The 26,982-nt window shown below is 42.1% G+C and overlaps 1 protein-coding gene across 8 annotated transcripts in view; it reads right to left on the bottom strand.

Moving 5' to 3' along the window:
- DLGAP2 (DLG associated protein 2) overlaps positions 1 to 26,982 on the bottom strand; it is a 1,392,398-nt gene that overhangs the window by 34,724 nt on the left and 1,330,692 nt on the right. For all 8 annotated transcript variants that reach the window (XM_082249548.1, XM_082249549.1, XM_082249547.1 and 5 more), the window contains 2 exons: positions 14,256 to 14,335; positions 10,798 to 11,213 (listed from right to left, as the gene is read on the bottom strand). In XM_082249548.1, coding sequence (XP_082105674.1) covers positions 10,798 to 11,213; positions 14,256 to 14,335 — 496 coding nt within the window. The remainder of the gene's footprint in view (positions 1 to 10,797; positions 11,214 to 14,255; positions 14,336 to 26,982) is intronic.

Here is a 26,982-nt window from a genome sequence, read left to right as displayed (position 1 = left end):
ATCAAAAATGTTATTGTGTTTACTCTGAATTCCTGAATAAAAGTTTATATTTGAAAAAAAAAAAAGACCTAAAAGGAGTAATACAGATGTAAATAAAATGTATGCATTAACCAGCTATGGCTTTCTAAAAAAAATTAGGGAAATAATCCAAAGCTTAACGCTATTACAGATCTAAAAAAAATGGCATGGTGTAATGAGAATAGTATAATAATCACTTAAAGGACAACAAAATAGGAGTGTCTCACAAATTTCAATTTAATGTCATGTGATATTTTTTGAAATATCCTATTGCCCCTATAATGTTTCTTTTCCAAACAGTTGAAGTTATCTATCATGGTAAACCATTCCTTCATAAAGGGAGATTTACCCCAATTCCAATATCTTGCAATCAATAGCTTTCATATCCAACTTCAATTATGTGTGCAGCACTCCACTGAAAGTAATAGCCTTACTTGGGCATTGCTACTTATTATTGAGAGCGGTCTGTAAGCATGATGATAGCAGTATGGAGAGCAGTGTATATGCTCTGGAAAAGCCAGATTTAAGGCCTTTGATCACTGTCTGGCCGTGGAATACCAGGCAGGTTAGGAAAGCCTTCCTTGAGAAGGTTGTCGACATTCATTAGCTTCTATAACTTACTGTAGAAAAAGTAAATGGAGTTGTCAACTGGAATGAAGTCCATTATGGCCACTTTAACTTATTTCATACATGATCATTTCTTACTTTTTTAGATTCAAAGTAATTATATTTCAACAGTATAAAGTGAGAGTTTTACCATCCTGTGCTGGATGATAGCTGGAGATAGGTCGGTTGCTTTCTTTGTCCACTTTAAACAATTATACTTGACTGTTCTATAGTGGAATACTGTCCCACAAATTAAATGTCATATTTGCTGTGATGTTTTTCTATATTTTGCTCCAAAGGCTACAGTTTATTGCCCTCATGTTTGATCAGCAGAAGCATATTGATTCACAGGATAACTGCCAATTTCTACAATGTAAAATGTTATTTGTTCAAACCCATCTCTGGGGAAAAAAATCCTCCCTTGCAGTGGGACTGCCCCTAAACTAAAATGATTAAATGCTTATTTATGTCTAGTGTATCAGAAAAATAGCTTTTGCTTACCTGTTAGTAGCAAAGTAATAATGTAAATAGAAAGACACAATAATTAGAGCCAAGGTTTGCCACATGGAAAAAATCAGTTGGCTTTCACTTTAAATAATGCTATTAAGGACGCTGTAAACTAATTGTTAGCAAATTCATATGGAAAGGTAAACCAAGTTATACAACCCAATGTCAGTTGTGTCTGTGCACAGACACATTTTTATGTGTCTAACAAACTAAATTACAGCTCTTAGGAATGTCATGGAACACAGAACATGATGCAGATTTTATGCCCCACAGCTTTGTTCATTAATTTTATAGGCTCGGATGAAACATAGTTTACATTTTTTGTAAGAACGTTGATTAATGTCCTTATTTAATGTTGCAGGCCTGTAACTGTCTAACCAATGACTCCTGTTTCTCATTTTTCTGATAGATGTGTCAGCAGGAGACAAACATTTTCGTATTTTAAAAGGAGTCAAATGCTATTTTACATATGATATGCTAAAAAACATTGAAAAGAGACACATATTAAGTCCTCACTGGGTCTGGGGAATGGATAACCAATGCACAAACCTACACATGCAGGGTAAGACAGGTTACTGTGAAAGTCTGCTTATATACAGGATACTTTTATAAAACATTTGACAGAAGATGCAATAAAACTTAAATGTTCTAACATAACATAAAAAACTATAAGAGAAACTTCAGTGCCATTTGCATTTTCAGAATGACCCTAATGAACTAAAGGAAGTAGCAGGGTCGTACCTAGTTGGGGCGGATCCTATATCTGGCACCCCCCGCCCAGGCGAGCAGGCGACACACCACACATCATCAAGTGGCTTCCTGTGTAGTGCCCCTGTGCACTGTGGCTTGGAACCCAAAAGAATCCTCCTCCCTCTGTTATCCCCGGCGGCCAGGCCCCTCCTCTGCAAAAACAGCGCCAGACAGAAATACATGCAACTGGCAGTGGAACACTTACTATGTGGTACTGCCAGTGGCGTCACTAGGGTTGGTGTCACCTAGTGCAGTAAAACATGGTGTCACCCCCCCCCCCAAAAAAAAAAAAAACGTATTTTTCTGTTTTCTGAAAGTGCACCAAAGATGCAGCATGCAGGACTTTTGGTGTGCTTTCAGAAAATGCTGAAAAAAAAAAAGAAATCTATAGGACTGCAGCTATAACTGTGGTTAAAATGTAGGAAGACCCCCTTTACATTACACAGCCCCCATACCTCTGGACCATTTTACATTACACAGCCCCTGTACCTCTAGACCCCTTTACAATACACAGCCCCCATACTTCTGGACCCCTTTACATTACACAGCCCCCGTAATTCTGGACCCCTTTACATTACACAGCCCCCGTACTTCTGGACCCTTTCACATTACACAGCCCCCGACCTGTGGACCCCTTCACATTACACAGCCCCCATACCTCTGGACCCCTCTACAATTCACAGCCACTGCACCTCTGGACCCCTTTACAATTTACAGCCCCCGAGCTGTCAATGGGCTCTTCCCCACAACCCTGCCTGGCCTCCATGCCCCCCCCCCATGTGAATGAGTATGAGGTACTATCCATTCACCAAAAAAAGTGTCAAAACTAATAAAAGCACAGAGACAGTTTTAGACAATTCCTTTTTAAAAAAAAATAAAAAAAACAGTGTCCCCCAATATAAATCCATTGTCAATCACGCCGCTTGCTGCACCCGAAAAAAAAAGCAAAAAAAAAAAAACACTCCCGCCATCCATAAAGGCAAACCGCCTACTGCCTCCTCTACTGTCTGACAGTTCTTATTTATGTAAGGGTGGGGCCACCTGGCGACATTACCTGGTGGCACTGCCCCCTTGTAATGTCACTGACCTAGCATCCCCCATGTAGAGAGCATGTGGCCTGGTATGGTTCACAAGAGGCCAGCCTGCATGCTTGGATACGGGTCTGGTATGGATTTTAAAGGGGGGGTCCCTTAAATTTATAACCAGATCCGAAGGGTCTTGCATGAACTGGGGGGACTATCGCACATCATTTTTTTAATAGCTGGATTCCAACAACTGCAACCGTGAGTCATTTTAAATGTGACTTGCTTTGTTTTTTCTTTTCTTTAGAAATGTCATTTTTTGCTGCAGCATGTTTTATGCATGGTACAGATGCGCAACTTTACAGGCAGACTAAGGGGACCCCCCCCCCCCCAGGCATTATATTTAAAGGAATAGTTTTTATTGTTGCACTTTTATTATCATTAAAATCACTGCTCATGAAAAAATCCATAATTGTTTTAAAAAAATGTGCATTAATACATGTCCCCCTGGGCAGTACCCAGACCCCCATACCCCTTTTATGGCCAAATACTTCTCCTGCAAACCGAAAAGGGGGATATTTGGCCCATCTCTACTCTCTACGTTTATATGGAAAACTATACATGGCACCAACATCCCTAAATATTTTGGTACAATAACCTTGCCCCAAATAATGACATTTCAGGCACCCCTTAGGTACATACAAAGATAAATGAATATATAAAATATTCACTAATTTTTAAATTTTAATTAAAAACAAAATACAATTCAAAAAACATGAATCAAAGCAAGACTTGTACCTTCATACATCATGTTTGCACCCACATATTTCTTATTTTGAACACAAATCTGTTAACATGTTTTAAATGTATATTTCCATGACTAAAAGTAATATCTCATCCTTGAAATCCAGATGCATAAATGCAGAAAATCCAGATGAAATCCAGTGTATAAATATCTAATATTTGCTCTTTAAATTTCTTAGAGTAACTTGCATCCTTAGGAATATGGGATATTGGTTTAGCTATACCTAAAATAGAATAAATGTATGAGGAAGATGTCAAAATGCACATTGAATTCTAACAATCCCGGCATATAGTATATATCAATATCAATAGAAATAATTACTTGAAATAATATTTATTCATCTAAATGTGCAACCACATGTTCCTGATTACAGACATCTTCCTGGGGACCATTAGGGATATTGCATGGAGGCTTTGGTTACATTTCCACAGAAAATTACAATCCAAGGGGTATACGTTGTATATTATAGCTTTTAAACCAAGATAATATAATTTTATATCATATAAGAACTCCCTTGGATACAAAGGGATTACCACTAGTCCTATATAGTTCCCATCAGTGATTGTTTTACACCTACATGCTTGTATTGAAAAAGAATGAAACCTCATTTCAGTTTATTGTAAATTATAGGGGAATAACCCATACATATCTTAATTCAAAATAAAACAATGATGGATATATCAGAGAGTAGGAATTAGAGGGATTCCTTTACTTCTGTGATGGCTTCACTTGGAACTGGCGGTTACTAAATTACAGTGTTACAGACTGAAATATCTGTAAGTATACTGAAGTTATTTTAAATCTAGATGAGTTGAGGTTATCCCCTGGTAGTTTTGGGTAAACTAAGTTGTTCTTTTTTTTTATTTATTATTTTCCACACATATACTGTATGTGTAAAATGCTGACAGATCAATTGTTGGTATAAAGTAATAATGGTAAATCTCTGTACCCGAGTACTTGAATGATTTGAAAAGATCTTGGTTTTAAAAGAATATTATGCAACATATACCCTTTGGGTTGAAATTTTATGTAGAGTAGTAATCAAAACTCCAATACAATATCCCTAATGGTCCATGGAGAGATGTGTATGATTGGGAACATACGGCTACACATTTAAACAAACAAAAAAGTAACTCTATTGATACATACTATACAGTATGATCGTTAAACTTTGATGTGTATTTTGAGTTATTGTTCCTACATCTATACTTCTGCTGATTCAGCACCTAAACTGAAACCCCTAATTAAAGAACCAGGTTTTCCTATAAAATGCATCAAGGAGATGGTATAATTCTACACTGTAACACGTCTTGATTTCAGAGATACATCCAAAATGTGATTTCTGGACATGGAAATACAGTATCACACAAAAGTGAGTACATCCCTCACATTTTCGGAAATATTTTTATATCTTTTCATGTGACAACACTGAAGAAATTACACTTTGCTACAATGTAAAGTAGTGAGTGTACAGCTTGTATAACAGTGTACATTTTCTGTCCCCTCAAAATAACTCAATACACAGCCGTTAATATCTAAAACCCTGGCAACAAAAGTGAGTGCACCCCTAAGTGGAAATGTACATATTTGGCCCAAAGTGTCAATATTTTGTGTGACCACCATTATTTTCCAGCACGGCCTTAACCCTCTTGGGCTTGGAGTTCACCAGAGCTTCACAGGTTGCCACTGGAGACCTCTTCCACTCCTCCCATGATGACATCACAGAGCTGGTGGATGTTAGAGACCTTGCGCTCCTCCACCTTCCGTGTGAGGATGCCCCACAGATGCTCAATAGGGTTTAGGTCTGGAGACATGCTTGGCCAGTCCATCACCTTTGCCCTCAGCTTCTTTAGCAAGGCACGGCCCTCTTGGAGGTGTGTTTGGGGTCATTATCATGTTTGAATACTGCCCAGGGGCCCAGTCTTGGAAGGGAGGGGATCATGCTCTGCTTCAGTATGTCACAGTACATGTTGGTATTCATGGTTCCCTCAATTAACTGTAGCTCCCCATTGCCGGAAGCACTCATGCAGCCCAGAACATGACACTCCCACCACCATGCTTGACTGTAGGCAAGGCACACTTTTCTTTGTACTCCTCACCTGTTTCCTACCACACATGCTTGACACCATCTGAACCAAATACGTTTATCTTGGTCTCATCAGACAATAGGACATTTTTCCAGTAACCTTTGTCCTTAGTCTGCTTGTCTTCAGAATACTGTTTGCCGGCTTTCTTGTGCATCATCTTTAGAAGAGACTTCCTTCTGGGACGACAAATCTTTTTTTCAGATCTTCAGAGAGTTCTTTGCTATGAGGTGCCATGTTGAACTTCCAGTGACCAGTATGAGAGAGTGAGAGCGATAACACCAAATTTAACACACCTGCTACCCATTCACACCTGAGACCTCGTAACATTAACGACTTACATGACAACGAGAATGGGAAAATGGCTAATTTGGCACAACTTTAACTGAGGGGTGTACTCACTTTGGTTGCCAGCGGTTTAGACATTAATGGCTGTGTGTTCAGTTATTTTGAGGGGACAGCAAATTTGCACTGTTATATAAGCTGTACACTCACTACTTTACATTGTAGCAAAGTGTCATTTCTTTAGTGTTGTCACATGAAAAGATATAATAAAATATTTACAAAATGTGAGAGGTGTATACTTAAAGGCTAAGTACACCTTTGCAGAAAAAATAATAAATACATATAATTTTGCAAAAGAAAAATGTGCATTTAATATTTTTCCTGCAGGAGCCTGGAAAGCATTGCACTCACAATCAGTATATCATGCAGACATGTCCTCTGGCTTTCAGCTCATACCTTTGTATGGGCTGTATGTTTGAAATTGCTGTTGTTGGAGAGATGGTTGACACAATTCACATGCAGTTCAATGTCTCCTCATACATAACCTTATGAGGATCCTAGGTGCGCAGCTGTTCAGATATATTTATTGTGATGCAGTTGGTATCTGGGCTGACACCTTCTTATGCTGGCTAAGTGGAGTCCTGTGATTCGAGCTTACCTGGAGCTTTGGACATTTATTTAACAAAATCTAAATGATACGCTCTACAGCATAGATATCACATGTAATACATTTTGTTTGTCTGTGTGCAGAATTTCTTCAGTCAAACGTTATCTATCAAGTTGAGCTTACACAGGCATTTATTACCACCAGTGGCTATTGATGCAAGGGCATTTATTACTCCCACTGACATGGGGGGGGGGGGGGGGTTCTCCTACTGACAATATCAGACTTCATTCAGCCCAGTTTGCCAACAGATATGCTACATGCTAATAATTCTGTCTTGTTGTGGTGGTCCTTTTAATGCTTCACGTACATTGGTTGGTTTGGTTAACAGTATCACAAGGTATGAGCTCGCATAGTACCCACCACAGCACATTTACATTTTCTTATTCTATATTGGGTTCATGTTTCTGTCTAGTGCTTGTGTAGCTGAATCTCAATGATATGCTCTGTAGCATATCATATGTAATAAATTTTGTCAGTCTGTAGGCGGAATTTCTTCCGTCAAACATTATCTATCAAGTGGGGCTTAATTGTCTTTCCTGCATAAGATAACACGAAGGCTTCTTTGCAAGGGCTTACTGAAAGATTACATACTACATATAATTGAATGAAGTAATTATGTGGATCCAGCAAGAAATCTAAAGCTTTAACACAAATCTAGATATAAATTATTTAAGTGTCAATTCTCACTAAGGGATTAAAGAAGCCTTGGACTGTTTATTATAAAACTATCACACAATTACAGATCTCAACACTTCCATCGTATGCTTTGGGATTCCCTAGAATTTGAATGTGATGTTATTATGCCACCATAGTTTGTGTACATTAAATTGGCAGTAAACACCCTTGGTTTACCTATAGGTAAGCCTATAAGAAGCAGTAGGGGCTAGTCCAAAACATTTTTGGGGGTAAACAAACCCCTCCAGGTCTGCACTCCCATACAGTTAATATTGCAGCAATCACACAGACAATACAATCCATAGCTGCCCCCTCTGCATTACCTTGTCCACCACTTTCCCCCCGGCAGTATCGTCTCCACGGGACGAGAAGCCGGAAACCGGAAGTGACACAATTTCGAATATTGATTCACTAGAATAAAAAGTGGATGGTTTAGGGCACAGTGCTCTACACCCTGAGGACAACCTGAATCAAGCTAATTAGAGCCTCAGCCTTTCTTCTTTGGCAAACTAACTTTGGGAACTTTGAAGGGGCGGGCCCCTGTGCCCCTTATGGACCGGCCGCCACTGATAAGAAGGCTTACCTATAGCTACAGTAAATATCTTCTAAATGTGCACGGTTTAAGAGATATTTACTTTAAAAGCAGCCGGTGATGTCACCGGCACATGTGCTCTGTGACGTAAAATGGGACTTCTGTACCCATGCGCGAGAGTGATGTCATCGTGGCTCGTCATTTATACCACTGAAGCCTGCGAACCAGGCAGAAAGACCGGATAAAAAAGGAAGCGCCTACAACGAGGACAGCGTGCTGCAGAGGGCTTAGTTTTGAGGTAAGTCTGTCATAATATGGTAGTATGCAGTGCATACCAGCACATTATGACTTACACTCATAAGGTTTATTATGACTGCCTGGGGACAATTTTTTTTGTTGTTGTTGCTGTGGTTTACTGCGGCTTTAAGAAATTTTATGTTAATCAGCTGCCAGAAGGGTGAGGGAGAAACTAGTGAAACCTATTATACTGGTTTATATTGTAAACTATACATACACAACTAGATGTTAATTCTGAAATTTTGATATGCAGCACAAACAGGTCTACAGCTACAGTTCTTGTAAAGTGATATCATTTCTTTAGAACAGTGTTTCTTTTCTGTAATCTTTAAGTACCCCTAACAAGCCCTGTGTTTTTTATTTATAATATTAGGTGATTTAAATAATATCACATGCTCAATCATTACCATGGCTGTTTTAGATTTGAGAAATCCTACAATTAATAATTTTTGAGGTTTGATAAGGACCGGAGTTGAGTCAGACTTTTTATCTAGCTTCATTTTGAGTAGGCTTTCATTTACATCTTCAAATAATACCAGTGTCCTATTACTGTGATGACATGTATGTTGTGCATATGTAGGCATTTCCATAAGAGGTAGAGGTTCGGTGTGGGCCACAACAGATGTAGTATTAATTATCAACAATTAGAACCTTGATTCTATTACTTTCATTAGTATTAACCACCTGCCGCCCGCGCTATAGCCGATAGACGGCTACAGCGCGGACTCGAATTTCCGGGAGGCCGTCTTTAAACGGCCTTCCAGAGACAGGCTCCCCGCGCGCTCCCGCAAGCGCGCATCGGGAAAAATCTGTGTCGGCTGTGTCCCTTGGACACAGCCAATCACAGATCGTGGTGAATGGCCAATCAGAGCGGCCATTTACCACGTGATCGGACCGTGCAATGAGAGATGATCTCCTATGTAAACATAGGAGATCATCTCTCATCGCCAGCTCTCTTCCTCACACAGAGACTGCAGTGTGAGGAAGAGGAGAGCCATCAGCGGTAAGGGGAACACAGAGGAATGTAATCAGGGCACTGATCACCAGTGCCCTGATTACACAAGAGAAAAAAAATGCCATTACTGCCCACAGTGCCCGCCATCAGTGCCCCCCATCAGTGCCCACAGTGATGCCAGTCAGTGCCCATCAGTGCCTGCTCATCTAGGCACTGATGGGCACTGACTAGCAGCACTATGGGCACTGAGTGTGGGCACTGATGGTGCTGCCCATCAGTGCTCATTAGTCCACCCGTCAGTATCCATCAGTGCCACCCATCAGTGCCACTCATCAGTGTCCATCAGTGCCACCTCTCAGTGCCCATCAGTGCCGCCTCTCAGTGCCCATCAGTGCCGCCCATCAGTGCCGCCTCTCAGTGCCCAGCAGTGCTACTTCTCAGTGCCCAGCAGTGCCACCTATCAGTGCTCATCAGTGCCGCCTATCAGTGCTCATCAGTGCTGCCTATCAGTGCCACCTATCAGTGCTCATCAGTGTGGCATATTAGTACCTCCTCATCAGTGCCACCTCATCAGTGCCCATAAGTGCCACCTCATCAGTGCCCATATGTGCCACCTCATCAGTGCCCATCAGTGCAGCCTATCAGTACCCATCAGTGCCGTCTCATCAGTGCACATCAGTGAAGGAGAAAAATGTATTTATTTTCAAAATTTACTCACAGAAAATAAGAAAAACTTTGTTTTTTTCAAAATTTTCTGTCTTTTTTCTTTTTTTTTTAGTGAGAAATAAAAAACCCAGAGGTTATTAAATACCACCTAAGAAATCTCTATTTGTGTGAAAAAAATGATAAAAATTTCATATGGGTACAGTGTAGCATGACCTCGCAATTGTCATTCAAAGCGTGAGAGCGCTGAAAGCTGAAAATTGGCCTGGGCAGGAAGGGGGTATAAGTGCCCAGTAGGCAAGTGGTTAAACACAAATAGGTGTATTGTGCTGTTCAACCAAAAGCTTAAAACTTGTATTAAAGGGTTAGTTCACTTTTACCAAAAACGAACTGCCTATGAAGGTAAGAGTTGCCTGTAGATAAAAACAAACTGTGCAGCTTTGATGTTGAAAGTTGTATCATACCCTTGTTATACAGTAGGTGTGGGCCATTTATGCACCTCTGGAAAAACTCCTGGAGATGGCATCATCCCATCCTGCTGTGTTTCTAGGTCATTGCTAGGATCCTCCCAGATGATTCTTGAAACCCCCTTGCATGTGCTCACTCTCTGTCTCCTGTCTCCTAAATTCTGAGTTGAGTGATGCTGTTACAGATGAGATAGTGGACCACACATGCATGGGAGTTTGAGAGTTTGCTTCTGTGATGGTGGGATGAGCTGTAATGGCTGGGAGCATCTTAGCAATGTCCTAAAATCAAACTAGAGTAACTTTTTTCAGTGCAGACATATATCTTACCATGATTTCTATATCACATCCTACAACAGTAAGCCCTAAAGCCTGTTTGACACAAATTAAAATCAAAAATCCTACTTGTACAATAATATGAGTAAGTGTGTGCATATTGTGCATATATAAATATAGTGGTTTCTTACTTTCTTCAGAAAGGTCATTTTCCTCTGCTTCCCTCTCCATGTCCTTACACCAATCTTCCATTCTTTTAGTTTCTGCATGGAGCAACTTCATAAACCATGTGCCATCTTGTCGACTAGGAGATATTCGTCCTGAGTCCACTGGTTCATGAGTAGGCTCCAGCCATGGGTCTGGTGGGGGCAAATTTGATGTATCCACTGGGGTTCTATAATCCTCTCTGTAACTAAACAGTCCCTGAGTCCGTACTGTTCTTACTGCACCATACTGAGTTGGGGTGCTAGGTTCAGAATGTCTTTGAAATGAAGACCCAAACTGTAGACCTTTATCCTCCATTGTGATGTGACCTGGGAAGCCCTCTAATTCAAGGTCAGCTTGTACAGCTGCAGTCACACTATTTGACCTTTTAAAGCGTCCTTGCCTAAACAGATGAAAGCATAGAGAGATCAACAGATACTAGCATCTTACATAATGTATAGTACGTTGGCTTAGATTTTCAGAAGTGCTGTAAGTTCTCTTGTATTGTCTATTGTGAAGATCAATGTCACTCTCTTTAAATTTGAACATTGAAAGTTTACAATGAAAATGCAAGTATCCAAATATATTGAGGAACACATTCTCTTACATAATCTAGTTCGGGTATACAGTGAGGGCAAAAAGTATTTGATCCCCTGCTGATTTTGTACGTTGCAAACTGACAAAGAAATGATCAGTCTATAATTTTAATGGAAGGTTTATTTTAACAGTGAGAGACAGAACAACAAAAATATCCAGAAAAACGCATTTCAAAAAAGTTATAAATTGGTTTGCATTTTAATGGGTGAAATAATTATTTGACCCCCTCGCAAAACATGACTTAGTACTTGGTGGCAACCCTTGTTGGCAATCACAGAGGTCAGACGTTTCTTGCAGTTGGCCACCAGGTTTGCACACATCTCAGGAGGGATTTTGTCGCATTCCTCCTAGCAGATCCTCTCCAAGTCATTAAGGTTTTGAGACTAAGGTTTGGCAACTCAGACCTTCAGCTCCCTCCACATATTTTCAATGAGATAAAGACTATCCAGGACCTTAATGTGCTTCTTCTTGCCACTCCTTAGCTGCCATGGCCCTGTGTTTTGGGTCACTGTCATGCTGGAATACCCATCAACGACCCATTTTCAATGTCCTGGCTAAAGGAAGGAGGTTCTCGTCCAAGATTTGACGGTACATGGCCCCAACCATCATTCCTTTGATGCTGTAAAGTTGTCCTGTCCCCTTAGCAGAAAAACACACACAAAGCATAATGTTTCCACCTCCATAATTGTCGAAGGAAATGGTGTTCTTGGAGTCATAGGCAGTTATTTTGTGTTTCCCCTATTTGCGAATTTGCGAATAATCGCACAAACTGCTATCACGCTCTCACCAAGCTGCTTGGCGATGGTCATTTAGCCCATTCCAGCCTTGTGTAGGTCTACAATCTTGTCCCTGACATCCCTGGACAGCTCTTTGGTCTCAACCATGGTGGAGAGATTAGAATCTGATTGATTGTTTGATTGATTGCTTCTATGGACAGGTGTCTTTTATTCAGGCAACAAGCTGAGATTAGGAGCACTCCCTTTGAGAGGGAAAAATACTTATTTTACTCATTAAAATGCAAACCAATTAATAACCTTTTTTTAAATGCATTTTTCTGGATTTTCTTTTGTTTTCTGTCTCTCACTGTTAAAATAAATCTACCATTAAAGTTAAGGACTGGTCAATTCTTTGTCAGTAAGAAAATGTACAAAATCAGCAAGGGAATTCTTTTTTCACTCACTGTATATGGCAGACATATACTTTACATAGGGATATGGTCTTATTCGTATTGTTATTCAAATGTGGTTCCTGGCAGCAGTCCTGACCCCTGCCCCCCCTCTCTCTCCATTTTAAAAGCTGCGCTGGATGACTTAGAATATAATTTACCAGGAAATAGCAACGAGAGTTCAACGTTTGTAAACCCCAGGATGATTCCCCCACTTCTAAAGTGATTACATTTCATAAACTCCAGTTGCAGTTACAAGGAGATATACCGTATCTTTACTGAGTTGCAAGTCTCAAAAGCAGGGCTTTTTTTCTCAGAAAATAGGTACAGGTACTCAACCACGACACCCCCCCCCCCCTCCTTTCAACCACATCAAATAGTGGGTTTTGTCAAATTTCACTTAAATACCTGTACCGCATTACGTACAAAGTGCAAAGTTCGGGGGGGGGGGATAGAGTGGTTACATACACAGTGCAGAGTTCAGGGGTGAGCTACACACAGAGTGCAGAGTTTAGCCTTCTTCCACAGTTGCTTACTTCTGCATCCTCCATCCACATGTCACCTTCACCCCTCTTCAGCTCTGACCTCTGCATGCAATCCCATCTCCACTGTCCCTATCTTCTCCCCACCTCCTAAAAGCTCCACCATCTTCCACATGTCTTACTTTTATTGCTGTATTAAGCTGAAGGACCTGAGCCAGACTTGGTGGAACTGAGTTCCACCAAGTTCCATCTGAAAAAAAGCCCTGCTCAAAAGACAATGTTTCAAAGCATATGTCTGTGGTCAGAGAGTTGTTGTAGCTTAAACAATGGATGGGCCATCAGGGATGTAAAAACCTATAGAATAGTATTTAGTTCACCAGTAGCCCCCCTTTCAGGAAAGTGGTCAAGCTGTGGGTAGAACACTGCTAGAACAACACAATATTTTTCATGTAACATCAGTGCAAAGAGGGCTTAGGATGAAAGAGCAATGTAAAGGGTACAATGTCATGTAAATGCCATCAAGCTCTAAATATTTCTAACATTTTCTAGAAAGACAACATAATCACCAAGAAATGTGGAAATAAAGGTAACATTTTTCAGCCGTTAAGAGGTCCTACTAAATTTGGAGCCAGGCTTGATGGTTAGCACATTTGAACAGAACTTTGAGTGTTGGGCAGAATATAGGAAATATAATGTGTCCTCATATGGTAAATAACTATCATAAATACCAGGTTTCTATATAGAAATGGAATCTAAGATTAGGTATTAAATAAAGAGAGAGAGAAAACAAGTGAATGAAAATGAAAAAGAGTGTGTGAGAGAGGGAAAAAATAGAGAATGGTAGAAATAAGGAAGGAAGGAAAAAAGACTATGCCTAATTTAGTTTATATAGCCTTAAAATAATTAAAATGCCTTTTAAAAATAAAAAAACAGCAAAAAAGCATGCTCAGTTTAATACTGAAAAAAGCAATCATAATTTATAGTCAGAATTTACTAAATAAAAATCAAATCAGTTAAGAAAGCTTAGGTTACTGCTTTACAACATTTTTATTCTTTTTTTTTTTACTGCATTTTTTTTAAAAATCTGTAGGTGTCTAAAGCAATCGGTGTGGGTCATATAACAATAATAAACAACAACCAAAGACTAAGTGGTAAAATAGCCATCAGAAAATTGCACAGCATGATTCATAGTGGATTATACCTTTTTTCGTCTTCCACTTGTACCCCGACAGAATGATATTCTCTTCCTTTGCTTTCTGTATCCGAATCAGCCGCTTCCACCTAATTTAATAAAGAAGTTAAGAATAACTAGCAAAAAGCTATAAGAATTAGTATACTAAAATTGACATCTTGTGAGTGTGAGAACTCAGAAAGTATTTCATGCAATTTTGAGACAGCTCAGGTTCAGCTACATTATAAAACTTCTGAAATGGAGGAGCTATTTTCTTGACTGAACACAGTGCAGTCTACTAGGTAGTGGCTCTGGGCTATAGTATAGGATGTTCTCTGTGATGCCACTTAGCCTTTCAAATGGCTGCATGAAAACTATATGAGTCTAGTAAATAGCTTTTTCTTAAAGCTCAATTATAAGCAGTAAACAACCCTTCATTGTAAAATAAGATCCAAAATTCTAAAGAATATCTGAAATCAAGAACGGTTATGTAATATTTCAAGCTTGTTCCCTTTATTTTAATTTGTGGGTTTTGCCAGTAATTTCCTGTCCTAGGTAAAAACACGCCAGCAAAGGCAGTAAGCATGGGACGTTATCAGCTCACAAGAATTTTGGCAGAAATCATTGGTATTCTATCAAACAGCTATAACAAAACTCTAAATGGTATAGATAACAGAGCAAAAGCAAATAAGAGAAGTTCATTGTTTGTGTTCACATACACTTTTAAGCGTGTAAACCTTGACAATTTCTAATAGAAGAAAGAACAGAAATGTTGCCTGCACAAGGGTTAAAAAACAAGTACACAAACATAGAAACATTGACAATTTAAACTGAGCATATGATTAGCCACTTCAGTACGGGGCTTTTAGTGCTCTACACTTTGAATGACAATTAGTCATGATACACTGTACCCAAAAAAATGTTTTTATTTATTTTTTTCACGCAAATAGAGCTTTCTTTTGGTGGTGTTTTGTCACCACTGGGTTCTTTTATTTTTTGCGATTTAGGCGAAAAAATCGTGAAAAGTTGGAAAAAAACACTGTTGTTTAGTTTCTATTATTACATTTTGCAAATAAGTAATTTTTGTTCATAAACTTGGGCTAAAATGTATACTACTACATATCCTTGTTAAACAATAACCCAAATTAGTGTATATTGTTTAGTCTGTGTGAAAGTTATAGAGTCTACTAGCTATGGTACCTATCATTGAAAATTGCTCACACCTGATGTACTGACAGACTATCTCATTTCTTGAGGCCCTGAAATGTCAGGACAGTACAAATACCCCCCAAATGACCCATTTTTTTTTAAATTAGACAGCCCAAGGTATTTAGTATGAGGCATGGCAAGGTTTTTGAAGTATTAATTTTTCCCATAATTCTTAGGAAAATGAAAAAAATGATTATTTGTATTATTATTATTTTTACACAAAATTGTCATATTAAAAGTTACTTCTCGCACACGGCATAGGCATACTTGCAATGACACCCCAAAACACATTCTGCTACTGGTCCTGAGTATGGCGATACCATATGAGTGAGACTTTTAAACAGCCTGGCCACATACAGAAGTCCAAGTAACACCTCCAGGTATTCTAGGGACATAAATTGCCGAATACTTTCGCAAGGCACTGTTTATATATATATATATATATATATATATATACACACACACACACACACAATATCTCACAAAAGTGAGTACACTCTTCACATTTTCGTAAATATTTTATTATATATTTTCATGTGACAACACTGAAGGAATTACACTTTGCAACAATGTAAAGTAGTGAGTGTACAGCTTGTATAACAGTGTAAATTTGCTGTCCCCTCAAAATAACTCAACACACAGCCATCAATGTCCGCACAGCGGTTTTTCAAACACAATTTTTTTTTTAAAAAAAATACTTTAATGAATTAAAAAAAAAAAACAATATATACCCCAATTTCTTTGTAAATTATGAAAGATAATGTTATGCTGAATAAATAGATACCTAACATGTCACACTTTAAAATTGCACATACTTGTGGAATGGGGACATACTACAGTACCTAAAAATCTCCATAGGTGATTTTTTATAACTTTTGTTCCTATTACAAGGAATGTAAACATCCTTAGTAATAGAAATAAAAAAGACAGGTCCCCTTTATGGAGAAATCTGGAGTCAAAAAGATCCCAAATCTCTCCTTTACCTATAAAAGTAAAAGATTAAAAAAAAAAAAAAAGATCTTTTGCTTAAAAAAAAAAAAAAAAAAAAAGGTTTACTTCCACCCTAGACAGTAAGTGACATCATGAGGCTGCTCTGGTCCTCCAAGGCCATGGAGGCGATCAGAGATGATCTGGTCTCTGTCTGCCTCTGTGACCAGCCAGCCGTACCGTGAGATAATTTCTCGGGCATGTCAGTAAAAATGGTAAGCCCGAGAAACACCAGCGAGTGGCTGGAGTGGGGGACGTCTCCTCCCGCACTTCGGAAAGCGATCCAGTGGCTAATTAGCTTTAATAAATAACCCAGCTGAAAAAAAAAATTTGCAGAGTAGGCTGGAAGCGGACTGGAGAGGAGCGCCGCCGATCTCATAGCTAATCCGCGGCAATCCTCTCTAAATACGGACCTGAGCAGCGCATCTTTGCCCCATCCAGCCTCTCAGGACCCTGGGGGACACGATCATCCAATTATTTTCAAAATCGAGCCACCGGGAGCAGATTTACAATTGCGGCCTAGTTAGGCCTAAGAGGCAATCCACCATAATCTTGCTGCCGGACATCATCCTGAGCCCCATCACTCACCCCAGCTGCCCTATGGGAGCATAGGTATCGGCCGATGCCTATATTTTGCGGGGTTGATTACAAAAAAGGGGTTTGAGCAGGATCGGCAAGAGAGGAGCATTGCCTACCTTACTCCCCAATCTGCAGCCATCCGGCTCCCAGGATCACCTGGGTGGAGAGTCGGTGTACCCACAGCTAATCTGATCCTCCCTGGAACCTTCATCCTGCTTTTTGGTCCGAAATACACGCTGCAGGGAGGCAAACAGGTTTGAGGCCTAGCAGACACTGCATCCAGGACTTTTCCTAAAGGGACGATCCATATATCACGGTGGACTGGGTAGGCACTGAATTCTTCACTTTTTGCCATCCTTCACTTGCTCAAGCCCAGCCTATCCTGCTTTCTGCCTCAGCTACAATCTATCCTAAACAGTGGATCCCTCTCTCCTCAATCCACCTTTACAATTTGCCTTCCTGATCTCATTCAATATCATTTCTGAGCAAGCAGAAATTCTGACAAGCTTCACCCTGAGAGATCATAACGTCCTCACAGACTTATCTATGCCTCTAAATTGCATTCCAAATTAATGAATTACAGTCGATGAAACATATAAGTGATATCTTCTCAGTGCGCATGCGCGGAGCAGCGGAGATGGCCGCTTAGCTCCGAGGCTCCGTCTCGCCCCAGACCATCCAGCCCCATACAGCCACATTGAACAGCGCAGCCGACACAGGACCCCACCATCCAACTCGGGGCACACCAAGGATCAGTTCTATGGCCTCGGGGACGGTCCGCAGGGATCTCTCCCGCAACCCGGGCTTCGGAGCGGAGGCTCCAGGCCTACACAAGATGGCGCCGCCCGCGCTGGAGGATCAAGATCCCGGGACGGAGGGGATGGAGGACAGCGACGGAGGGGGTCTCCCAACCCCCCATGCACTCCCGGAAGGCGCAGTAAGTACCAGCATCATCGCGGTCCCATCCCCTACCTCCACAGAGTCGCTCATCAGGCACACCCTAGGGGATTTACTCCATACCCCAGTCCGAGGCCTACAGTGTAGCCCCTCAGTATCCAACCTCTCTGAGCTTACTCCCCCTGCTCACTCTTTGGACTTTCATGCTATGATGTCGGCCTTCTCTAAGATGCTGTCTGATGGCTTAGCGCAGACAGCAAGCCAAATCACACACACCATTCAAGCAGACCTACAAAACCTGGGTTCCAGAATTGAAATCATGGAGTCCAAGATGGACCAAACAGTCTCCAGGACGAACCAAAACACTGACCGCATTCAGGATCTAACAGATCGCCTGGAAACCGCCATTTCCAAAATTGATGACCTTGAAAATCGCTCACGGCGTTACAACTTTCGCATTAGAGGATTGCCTGAAGCAGTTCAGGATGTCCATGACGCTGTCCAAGGATTTATTGCCTCCCTGATTCCCAACATCCCAGCACATAGGCTGGAGTTAGACAAGGCACACAGGGCCCTTCAAGCACCCCGGAAGGATAATCTCCCCAGGGACATTGTGGTAAAGCCACACTTTTATAAAGTAAAGGAAGAAGTCATGCGACTGGCCAGGTCCTCTGATCGTCTGGAAATTCAAGGACACCCGGTCCAAATATTCGCGGACTTATCGCCCCTGACGATCCAGAAAAGGCGTTCTCTTAAACCGCTTCTACATGCTTTAACCCAAAAGGCAATCAAGTACTGGTGGTCGTTCCCATTTCGTCTTTCTTTCGCCTACAAGAGTAAGACACTTGGTTTCTCTAGCTTTCAGGAAGGCGAAAAACTCCTTCTACAATTGGGCATCATCTCCCTGGAACTTTCACGTTCTACATCCCCGGCTCTAGCTGGCCCATCCAAAAGGCCTTCTCCAGCCAGCCCCATTGCCCAGGCGTGGGTGAAGAAGCAATCTAAGCGATCCAAGGACTCGCATGTCACCTGAACTGCTTTCCAGCCCCTTTTTTTTGTGTTCCAAATTTTTCTTCCACCTCCTCTCTCTGAGAAATGTTTTCATTTTTTTTTTCTCAGATAGGGGACTCCTTGGACTCTTTTTTGAACTCTGTTCCCGGTTAATTTCAGGCCTGGGATCAGGCCGGGTGTGTTAAGTTGGTTAAATTCTTGCTATCTGTTGCTATTTTTTTTTTTTTTTACAGGTTGGCCGTACATTGAAATCTTGCTGTACGGCTCTTTTCTTGCTCGATATCCCCCATACCTCATCCTTGCGGTGGGAGTCACATTTTTGCTTTGGGGGGTTGGTGGACGACCTAGGGGTCGCATGGTTTTGTTGGCTGACGCCCGTTGGGTTGGTATAGCCTCTGCCCGGGTCCTTCCACCACCTCCCAGAGGAAGTAGAGGGATTCATCACTCCTTGATTCATCATCCGGAATGACATACATGTTTGGAGGGTGGGGGGTTTGGGTCGGATGGTTGGCCCTGGTTCTCACCACAATGTTGTATTTAAGTTTATGTTCATTATCATAGCATTTGGGTTGGGGCCGGGTAGGTCTGGGGCGCGAGCTTTGCGCCTCCCTCTGACCCCGTCCAGTGTAATATGCCCTGGGCGGCGTCAGACGTCTGTCTGCAACTTTCACGGACAGGTAACTTTTGCTTGTCTCATGGTCTGGGCCTAGGCGGGCCTGGCCCGGACCTGGGGGGACAGGGGGCTCCCCTGGCTTACATGCCTCAGGGGCCTCTGGGTTGGTCTTCCTCTTCCCCGTCTCTTTCTCTTCTTCTTTGCCTTTCTCTCTCTTATCTGTCTGCTTTCTCTTCAGATGCTGGAGTGGACTCTGTCTCCTCTTCAGACGGTGGGTGGACTGCTGTGATGGTGCTCCGATTCCTCCGACTTCCCGAACTCCTCGGAACTTCAGGTGGGTCCTTCATTGGCGTTATAGCTCCTCTCTGGATTTATGGCGGTTAGTAAACCATCTCTGGCTCCTCTAAAAATTGCATCGCACAATGTTCAGGGGATGAATTCCCCAGTTAAGAGACGGAAATATTTTCAACATGCACACTCCCAAAAATTTGAAGTGCTCCTGCTCCAGGAAACCCACTTCCCTGATACTTATTTGCCTAAATTCATACACTCCAAATGTCCACAGTTCTTCCTGGCTAACGCAGCTAATAAGACAAAAGGGGTTGGCATTTTCTTTTCTAAACACTTGGGCTTCTCCCCCACATCAGAAGTTAGAGACCCGGAAGGGAGATACATTCTGGTGTCAGGGACAATGGAGGGGATTTCCTACACGTTTGTGTCCTACTATGCCCCCAATCAGGGACAGGCTAGGTTTTTCACCAGAATGTGGGCGAAGCTTGAACCGTATTTAACGGGTACCTTGATAGTTGGGGGTGACTCCAACACGTCTTTTGATAAGATGTTGGACAAGTCCAGCCCTAGGCGCCCTAGGGTCTTGGGGCCACCCAAACGTGGTCTCACCATCGCTAAGCAACTTAACTCACTGGGTCTGATAGACATATGGCGGGAACTCAACCCTTCCTCCAGGGAATACACACATTTCTCTGCCCCTCATGGCACATTTGCCAGGATTGACCACATTTTCTTGTCATCGGCTGAGGTCCCTCTGGCCGTTAAAGCGAATATTGGGGAATCCCCTCTTTCGGATCACTCCGTGGTCATCTTGGACCTCCTGTCCCCTAGATCACGGGATGGGGTGCGCAGGTGGCATCTGAACGAATCTTTGCTCAGTAATCCCTCTCTCTGCAATATGCTGGAAAAATACATTACTGAATACTTTCATTTGAACGCTCAAAGCGGGGTCTCACCAGAAACCGTGTGGGCTGCTCATAAGGCTGTCATGCGGGGTAAGCTTATCCAGCTGGCGGCGAAACTTAAGCGGGAAAATCAAATTGATATAGCTAAACTGGAGAAGGAATTCCGGGAAGTGTCTAGGGCACATAAGAAAAAACCAACTCTAGCGTCGCGACAGTGTTTGGAAGCGGGTCGTCTGGCCCTGAACATGGCTCTTACCACCCGGGCAGAGAAAAGTTTACGTTGGTCCTCTGCACAGTTCTATTACCAAACCGACAAAATAGGACCCCGGCTAGCTGCTAAACTTTCCCCCAGGCCCAGATCTTATGCTTTTCCCAAAATTAAGACTTCGGATGGATCCATGACTCAGAACCCACAAAAAATTATGACCGCTTTTTACAAATTCTACTCTCAGTTGTACACTCCTAGTAAAGGGAGCGACCATCCAGGGCAGGACGGCCTTCCTGGATGGCCTGGCATTACCTAGTATTTCCGAGGCTCATATGAAATCCATGGAATCCCCCATCTCGGAGCTAGAAATCTTAGAGGTAATTAAGCATTTGAAAAAAGGTTCGGCCCCCGGGCCTGATGGGTTTTCCTCGGGTTATTATAAAGCGTTTGGTCCAGTGCTTGCCCCGCATTTGGCGCGTTTTTTTAATTCCCTTAGGCAGGGACAGCAATTAGAGGCTTCGGCCAATACCGCATACATTTCGGTTATCCCGAAGTCGGGCAAGGATACTTCTGACGTTAAAAATTATAGACCAATCTCACTGATTAATAACGATTTAAAAATTATGACGAAAATATTGGCCAATAGGTTGGCGGATTTTATAGGCCGCTATATTCACAAAGATCAGGTGGGGTTCATGCCGGGGAGGCAGGGACCTGACCAGATCCGAAGGGCTGTGGACATCATTTCTCTTCTGGGGGCCCCCTGGGATGGAGGGAGACCCCAACAGGGTTTCCTCCTTTCCTTGGACCTCCAGAAGGCCTTTGACACGGTTGAATGGCCGTATGTGTTTGATGTCTTGAGCAGGTGGGGTTTTGGCCCCTCTTTCCTAAACACCTTAAGAGCCCTCTACTCTTCTCCTATTGCGCACGTGAAACTGCAGGGCCACTATTCGGACGCGTTTCCGATACACAGGGGGACCAGACAGGGATGTCCACTGTCCCCCCTCATTTTTGCGGTGGCCATCGAAACGCTGGCTATAGCAATCAGAAGCCATCCTGATATTAAAGGGATTTCGTGCGGGGGTAGAGAACACAAGTGCGCATTGTTCGCTGATGACCTTCTTCTTTTCCTCTCGAGACCGCTCATTACTAGTCCCAATCTTCTCCGACTGTTGGATGAGTTTGGGAAAATCTCAGGCCTCCAGGTAAATCTCTCTAAGTCAATAGCCTTGAACGTCAGTCTCCCGCAATCAATGTTGCAGACCCTCCGGGAAAATTTTCCGTTCTCCTGGGCCACCACCTCTATCCCGTACCTGGGGGTCAATTTGACCGCCTCCATCTCCTCTTTGTACCAAGCCAACTACCCGCCTCTGTTCGCTAAATTGTCTACCGATATGGAACTTTGGGCCAGAGGGAACGTTTCCTGGTTGGGAAGAGTTCATTCTGTTAAAATGAACCTTCTCCCCAGGATATTGTACCTTTTTAGATCACTCCCGATACAGGTAACTAAAGGGAAATTGCAGAGTCTTCAATCCAAGATGGTTCAGTTTATTTGGGGCACCAGAGGTCCCCGACTCCCGCGGAGGGTCCTCTTCAGAAGCCGCTTACAGGGGGGCCTAGGGGTCCCCCTGCTTTGGAGATACTACCAGGCAGCCCAACTGGCACAATTCTCGGTGGTATATGCTATGGGGGGCAGACCGGATTGGGTTGATATGGAACGACAATCGGTCCCTAATCACACCATAGATTACTTGGTTTGGGCTCCTCCAAGTAGGAGACCTCCTGTATTGGCACCTTCCCTCTCTCACTCATTAGCGCTGTGCGATAGACTATATACACATCCTACACTTATCTCGGCTCACAAACCCCTGACACATATTTTTAACAATCCGGACTTTGTTCCGGGACTAAACATAAGGGCTTTTTGATGGTGGACCAACAAGGGACTATTCAGGATAGGACACTTCCTCTCACCTCAGGGCCCCTTGTCAGTCGCACACTGTACGAGTAAGCTTGATATGCCTTCCTCAGAAAAATTTAGGTTGCACCAGATTAGACATTTCCTATCATCTATGGTCGCAGGTTCAGATGTTGAACCCCGGGCCACTTCATATGAATGCTGGTGTGCACAAGCTCAAGTCCAGAGGGGAGGTATTTCATTGATTTACAGGGCTTTGATCGACTCACCTGACAAGCCCGGTTACGCCCTTTCCTGGGAAAGGGATCTGGAGCTATCGTGGGAACCGGACACCTGGAACTCCATTTTCCGGAGGGCTTTTAAAGGTATCTTGAATATATCTCTAGTTGAAGCCAATGTTAAGATTATTACGCGTTGGTACCTTGTTCCCACCCGTCTAGCCAGAATGTACCCGGGGACTGATCCTCTTTGCTTTCGCGAGTGCGGACATCAGGGTTCCTTGCTCCATATTTGGTGGGAATGCCCGCGTATCCGTAGTTTTTGGAATAAATTGTTTAGTCTGATCCGCAAAGTTACCGGGCTTCCGGCTCCCAGGACCCCGGAAGTAGCACTGCTTCTTGGCTCTGGTGTAAAAGGGCCCAGAACCAGTTTGAAGCTCATGCATTTCATGTTGTTGGGGGGGAAGCTTACCTTGGCTCGGGCTTGGAAGTCCCCCTCGGTCTCAATGGGGGCGACCAAACGCAAAATCTCTTGGATCATGACCCAGGAGAAGATGGTCAGCATCTTCTGTGACAAGCAAGCGGAATTTGAAGCAGTATGGGAACCCTGGCGTCTGTACATCTCACCTCCCTCATCCTAATTGTCTGTGTTTTGTATTTTCTCCACCCGATCCCTTCTTGCATCCACTCCAGCATCTCCATCCTTTCTCCTATCCCCTTTCTCTTCTTGTGTTCTTTCCTTCTTTTCCTTTCCTTTTCTTCCTTTCGGATATTCCATACTTCCTCCTTTCTTGTGGCTTATAGGGTATCTACCTCTCTCAGGACCTATATCTTCAGAGGGTGATTATATGCAACCCCAGTTCATAAGATTCAGGGGGGGGGGTTCCCCTTCCTGGTTTACAGAGGGCATTTGTAACTTACATGGAGGTCCACGGTTATATTTTTCTGTGCTTTGCTTGCGGGCTGGGATTCTGTTCTGATCCTCAGACGTTTTAGTAATACTGTTTTAGTAACCATGCCTATCTCGTATTGCATTGTTGCCATTGTTATCATTACAAAGTCCCTTCCCGAGAGGGCTCTGTATATGACACATTGTATACCTTTCTTATGCAATATTTCCTGAGATTGTATGTTATTAATCTACATATGTCTTACAAAATAAAAAACTTTTGCAAGTAATAAATAACCCAGCTGCCAGCTGAGAAAAAATACCGGGGCTTATGGCTGATAGCATTAGCCATAATCACGGTAAACCACTTGCAAACTGTAACATATACAGTATATACATATTGCGGTCAGCAAGTAATTAAAGCTGTCAGCTGATCAGCCTCTAGTAGCTCTGATTTTAGGCAAAGTTTCAAGAATAGAGAACACCTGAGCATGTGTAGAGCATGGTGCAAAAGATGAAAATGTTTTTTTTTTTTTTTTAATCTTTTACTTTTAAAGTAAAGGATGTTAAACAGTATAATCACTTATTTTTAATGTTTTACAAATTTACACCTGCAAAAGGGGCCAACCTGAAGTGATCTATCAGGACATCATTTTCATTTTCTAACTAAAGTTCCACTTTAAATAACAAAACATTAGATCTTCATCCAAACACTACCTACCTAAAGATTAAAGTGTATATTTTCCAACAAGTGAAAATTTGATATAGTGCAGCTTACCAATCCATAAATTAGAATTTTTTTTATTTTTATATTTGGTGCTGCACATGTAATCAATTATGACACCAGCCATTTGATGGCTTGACAGTTTCAATGAGATCACAGACAATTGTGAGAGTTATCATTCACGGCATGTCTTTCATGTAAAAGTTTTGGGAAATAGTTAAATCGATGGATGTAATTCTGCTTTAACAATGACAAAATGGTCAGCTTTTAATTATTTTTTTTTCACCTCATCCCTGGGTCAGCCCCCATGGCTTCCAATGCCATATCTATGCTGACGACACCCAAATTTATTTCTCTACCCCTCAGCTCACTCATTCGGTCTCCCAAGGTATCACTAATTTACTAACAGACATATCAGCCTGGATGTCACACCACTTCCTCAAACTCAATCTATCCAAAACCAAACTCATACTTTTTCCTCCCCCACATGCCCCTTCCCCTGATCTCTCTGTCAAGATTAGGGATGATCGAACGGTTCAGGTCGACCATCGGTTTGACCCGAACATTGGCTGTTCGAGGTTCGGCTGAATTCCGAACTTTTTGCTGAAAAAGTTCGGAATTCGGCAACCAGAACCGACCAAAATGCAATGGGACAGGAAATGGGCTTTAAAAGCCAGTGATTGGACCAGAACCATCAGTAAAAACCAATTGAGGGGGCAGGAGAATGCTAGGAATGTGATTGGAGTCACTAGGGGGTCCAGAGGCCAATCATTAGTGAATACGCCCCCCAGTATATAAGATAGCCCCCGCCAAATTCCTATCATTGTAATACAGGGACATGAAAGAGAGTGGAAGCAGTTCTGTGACTTCTGATACAAAGTGTCATTTAGTAATTTTTAGTGTGAGGAAAGGGATATCTGGTGTAGTTAGGGTGCTATTTTCCACTTTAGTTAGCTTTAATAATCTAGTTCTGTAGGGAAAGTTTTAAGTGTAAGGGGACCGTAGTGTAGTGTAGGGTTAACTGACTCTGACTGCTATGGCAGGGTGACAAAACCCTTCCATTTCAGGGTGACCGCTATAGAGAAAAGATTGTTTCTCTTTTGTCACCTACAGAGCAGGGATATGGCTTCTCACCGGTCAGCCTGCTTTTTGCTGCAGGCATTCATAGGGCTTTTTTGAGGACAAGTTTGGAGTCAGGCATGACATCTGAAATTCTGAATAGGGGTATATATACACACACATGTATGTATATATACACCTACACATACATAGGTGTGAAAATAGCAGAACACTATGCTTGCGCTAATGAAATAATTAACAGGCATATGTCTCCGCTCCTATCACACCTATATATGTGTATGTGTATATATACATATAAGTGTGTGTGTATATGTATCCCTACACAGAAGTTCAGATGTTTTGCCTGGCTCCAAAGACCCCAAAAAAATGCCCAAAAAAACGCCTGCGCCAAAAAAAAAAAACGCCCAGGTGTGTTATTGCAGGGGGTTTTTTTTGGGCATTTTTTGGGGTCTTTGGAGGCAGGCAAAACATCTGAACTTCTGAGTAGGGGGATATATACACACACACCTATATGTATATATACACATACACATATATAGGTGTGATAGGAGCGGAGACATATTGGTGTTATTTATTTCATTAGCGCAAGCATAGTGTTCTGCTATTTTCACACCTATATGTGTGTAGGTATATATATACATACATGTGTGTATATATACCCCTATACAGAAGTTCAGATGTCATGCCTGCCTCCAAAGACCCCAAAAAAATGCCCAAAAAATAAAGCCTGCAGTAACACACCTGGGTGTTTTTTTTTTTGGCGCAGGCGGTTTTTTTGTGCATTTTTTTGCGGTCTTTGGAGGTAGGCATGACATCTGAACTTCTGTATAGGGGTATATATACACACACATGTATGTATATATACACCTACACACATATAGGTGTGAAAATAGCAGAACACTATACTTGCGCTAATGAAATAATTAACACCAATATGTCTCCGCTCCTATCACACCTATATATGTGTGTGTAAAATACATATAAGTGTACGTTCCGGCAAATGGTCACTTATATGTATTTTACACGTACACATATATAGGTGTGATAGGAGCAGAGACATATTGGTGTTAATTATTTCATTAGCGCAAGTATAGTGTTCTGCTACTTTCACACCTATATATGTGTAGGTGTATATATACATATAAGTGTGTGTGTATATATACCCCTACACAGAAGTTCTGATCTTATGCCTGCCTCCGATAACCCCCAAAAAATGCCCAAAAAACCG

The sequence above is a fragment of the Pelophylax lessonae genome (assembly GCF_965119305.1).
Source record: "Pelophylax lessonae genome assembly, chromosome: 3".
NCBI classification, from domain to species: Eukaryota; Metazoa; Chordata; class Amphibia; order Anura; family Ranidae; genus Pelophylax; species Pelophylax lessonae.
The sequence above is the reverse complement of the archived record's forward strand: the minus strand, read 5'-3'. Positions and strand labels throughout refer to the sequence as shown.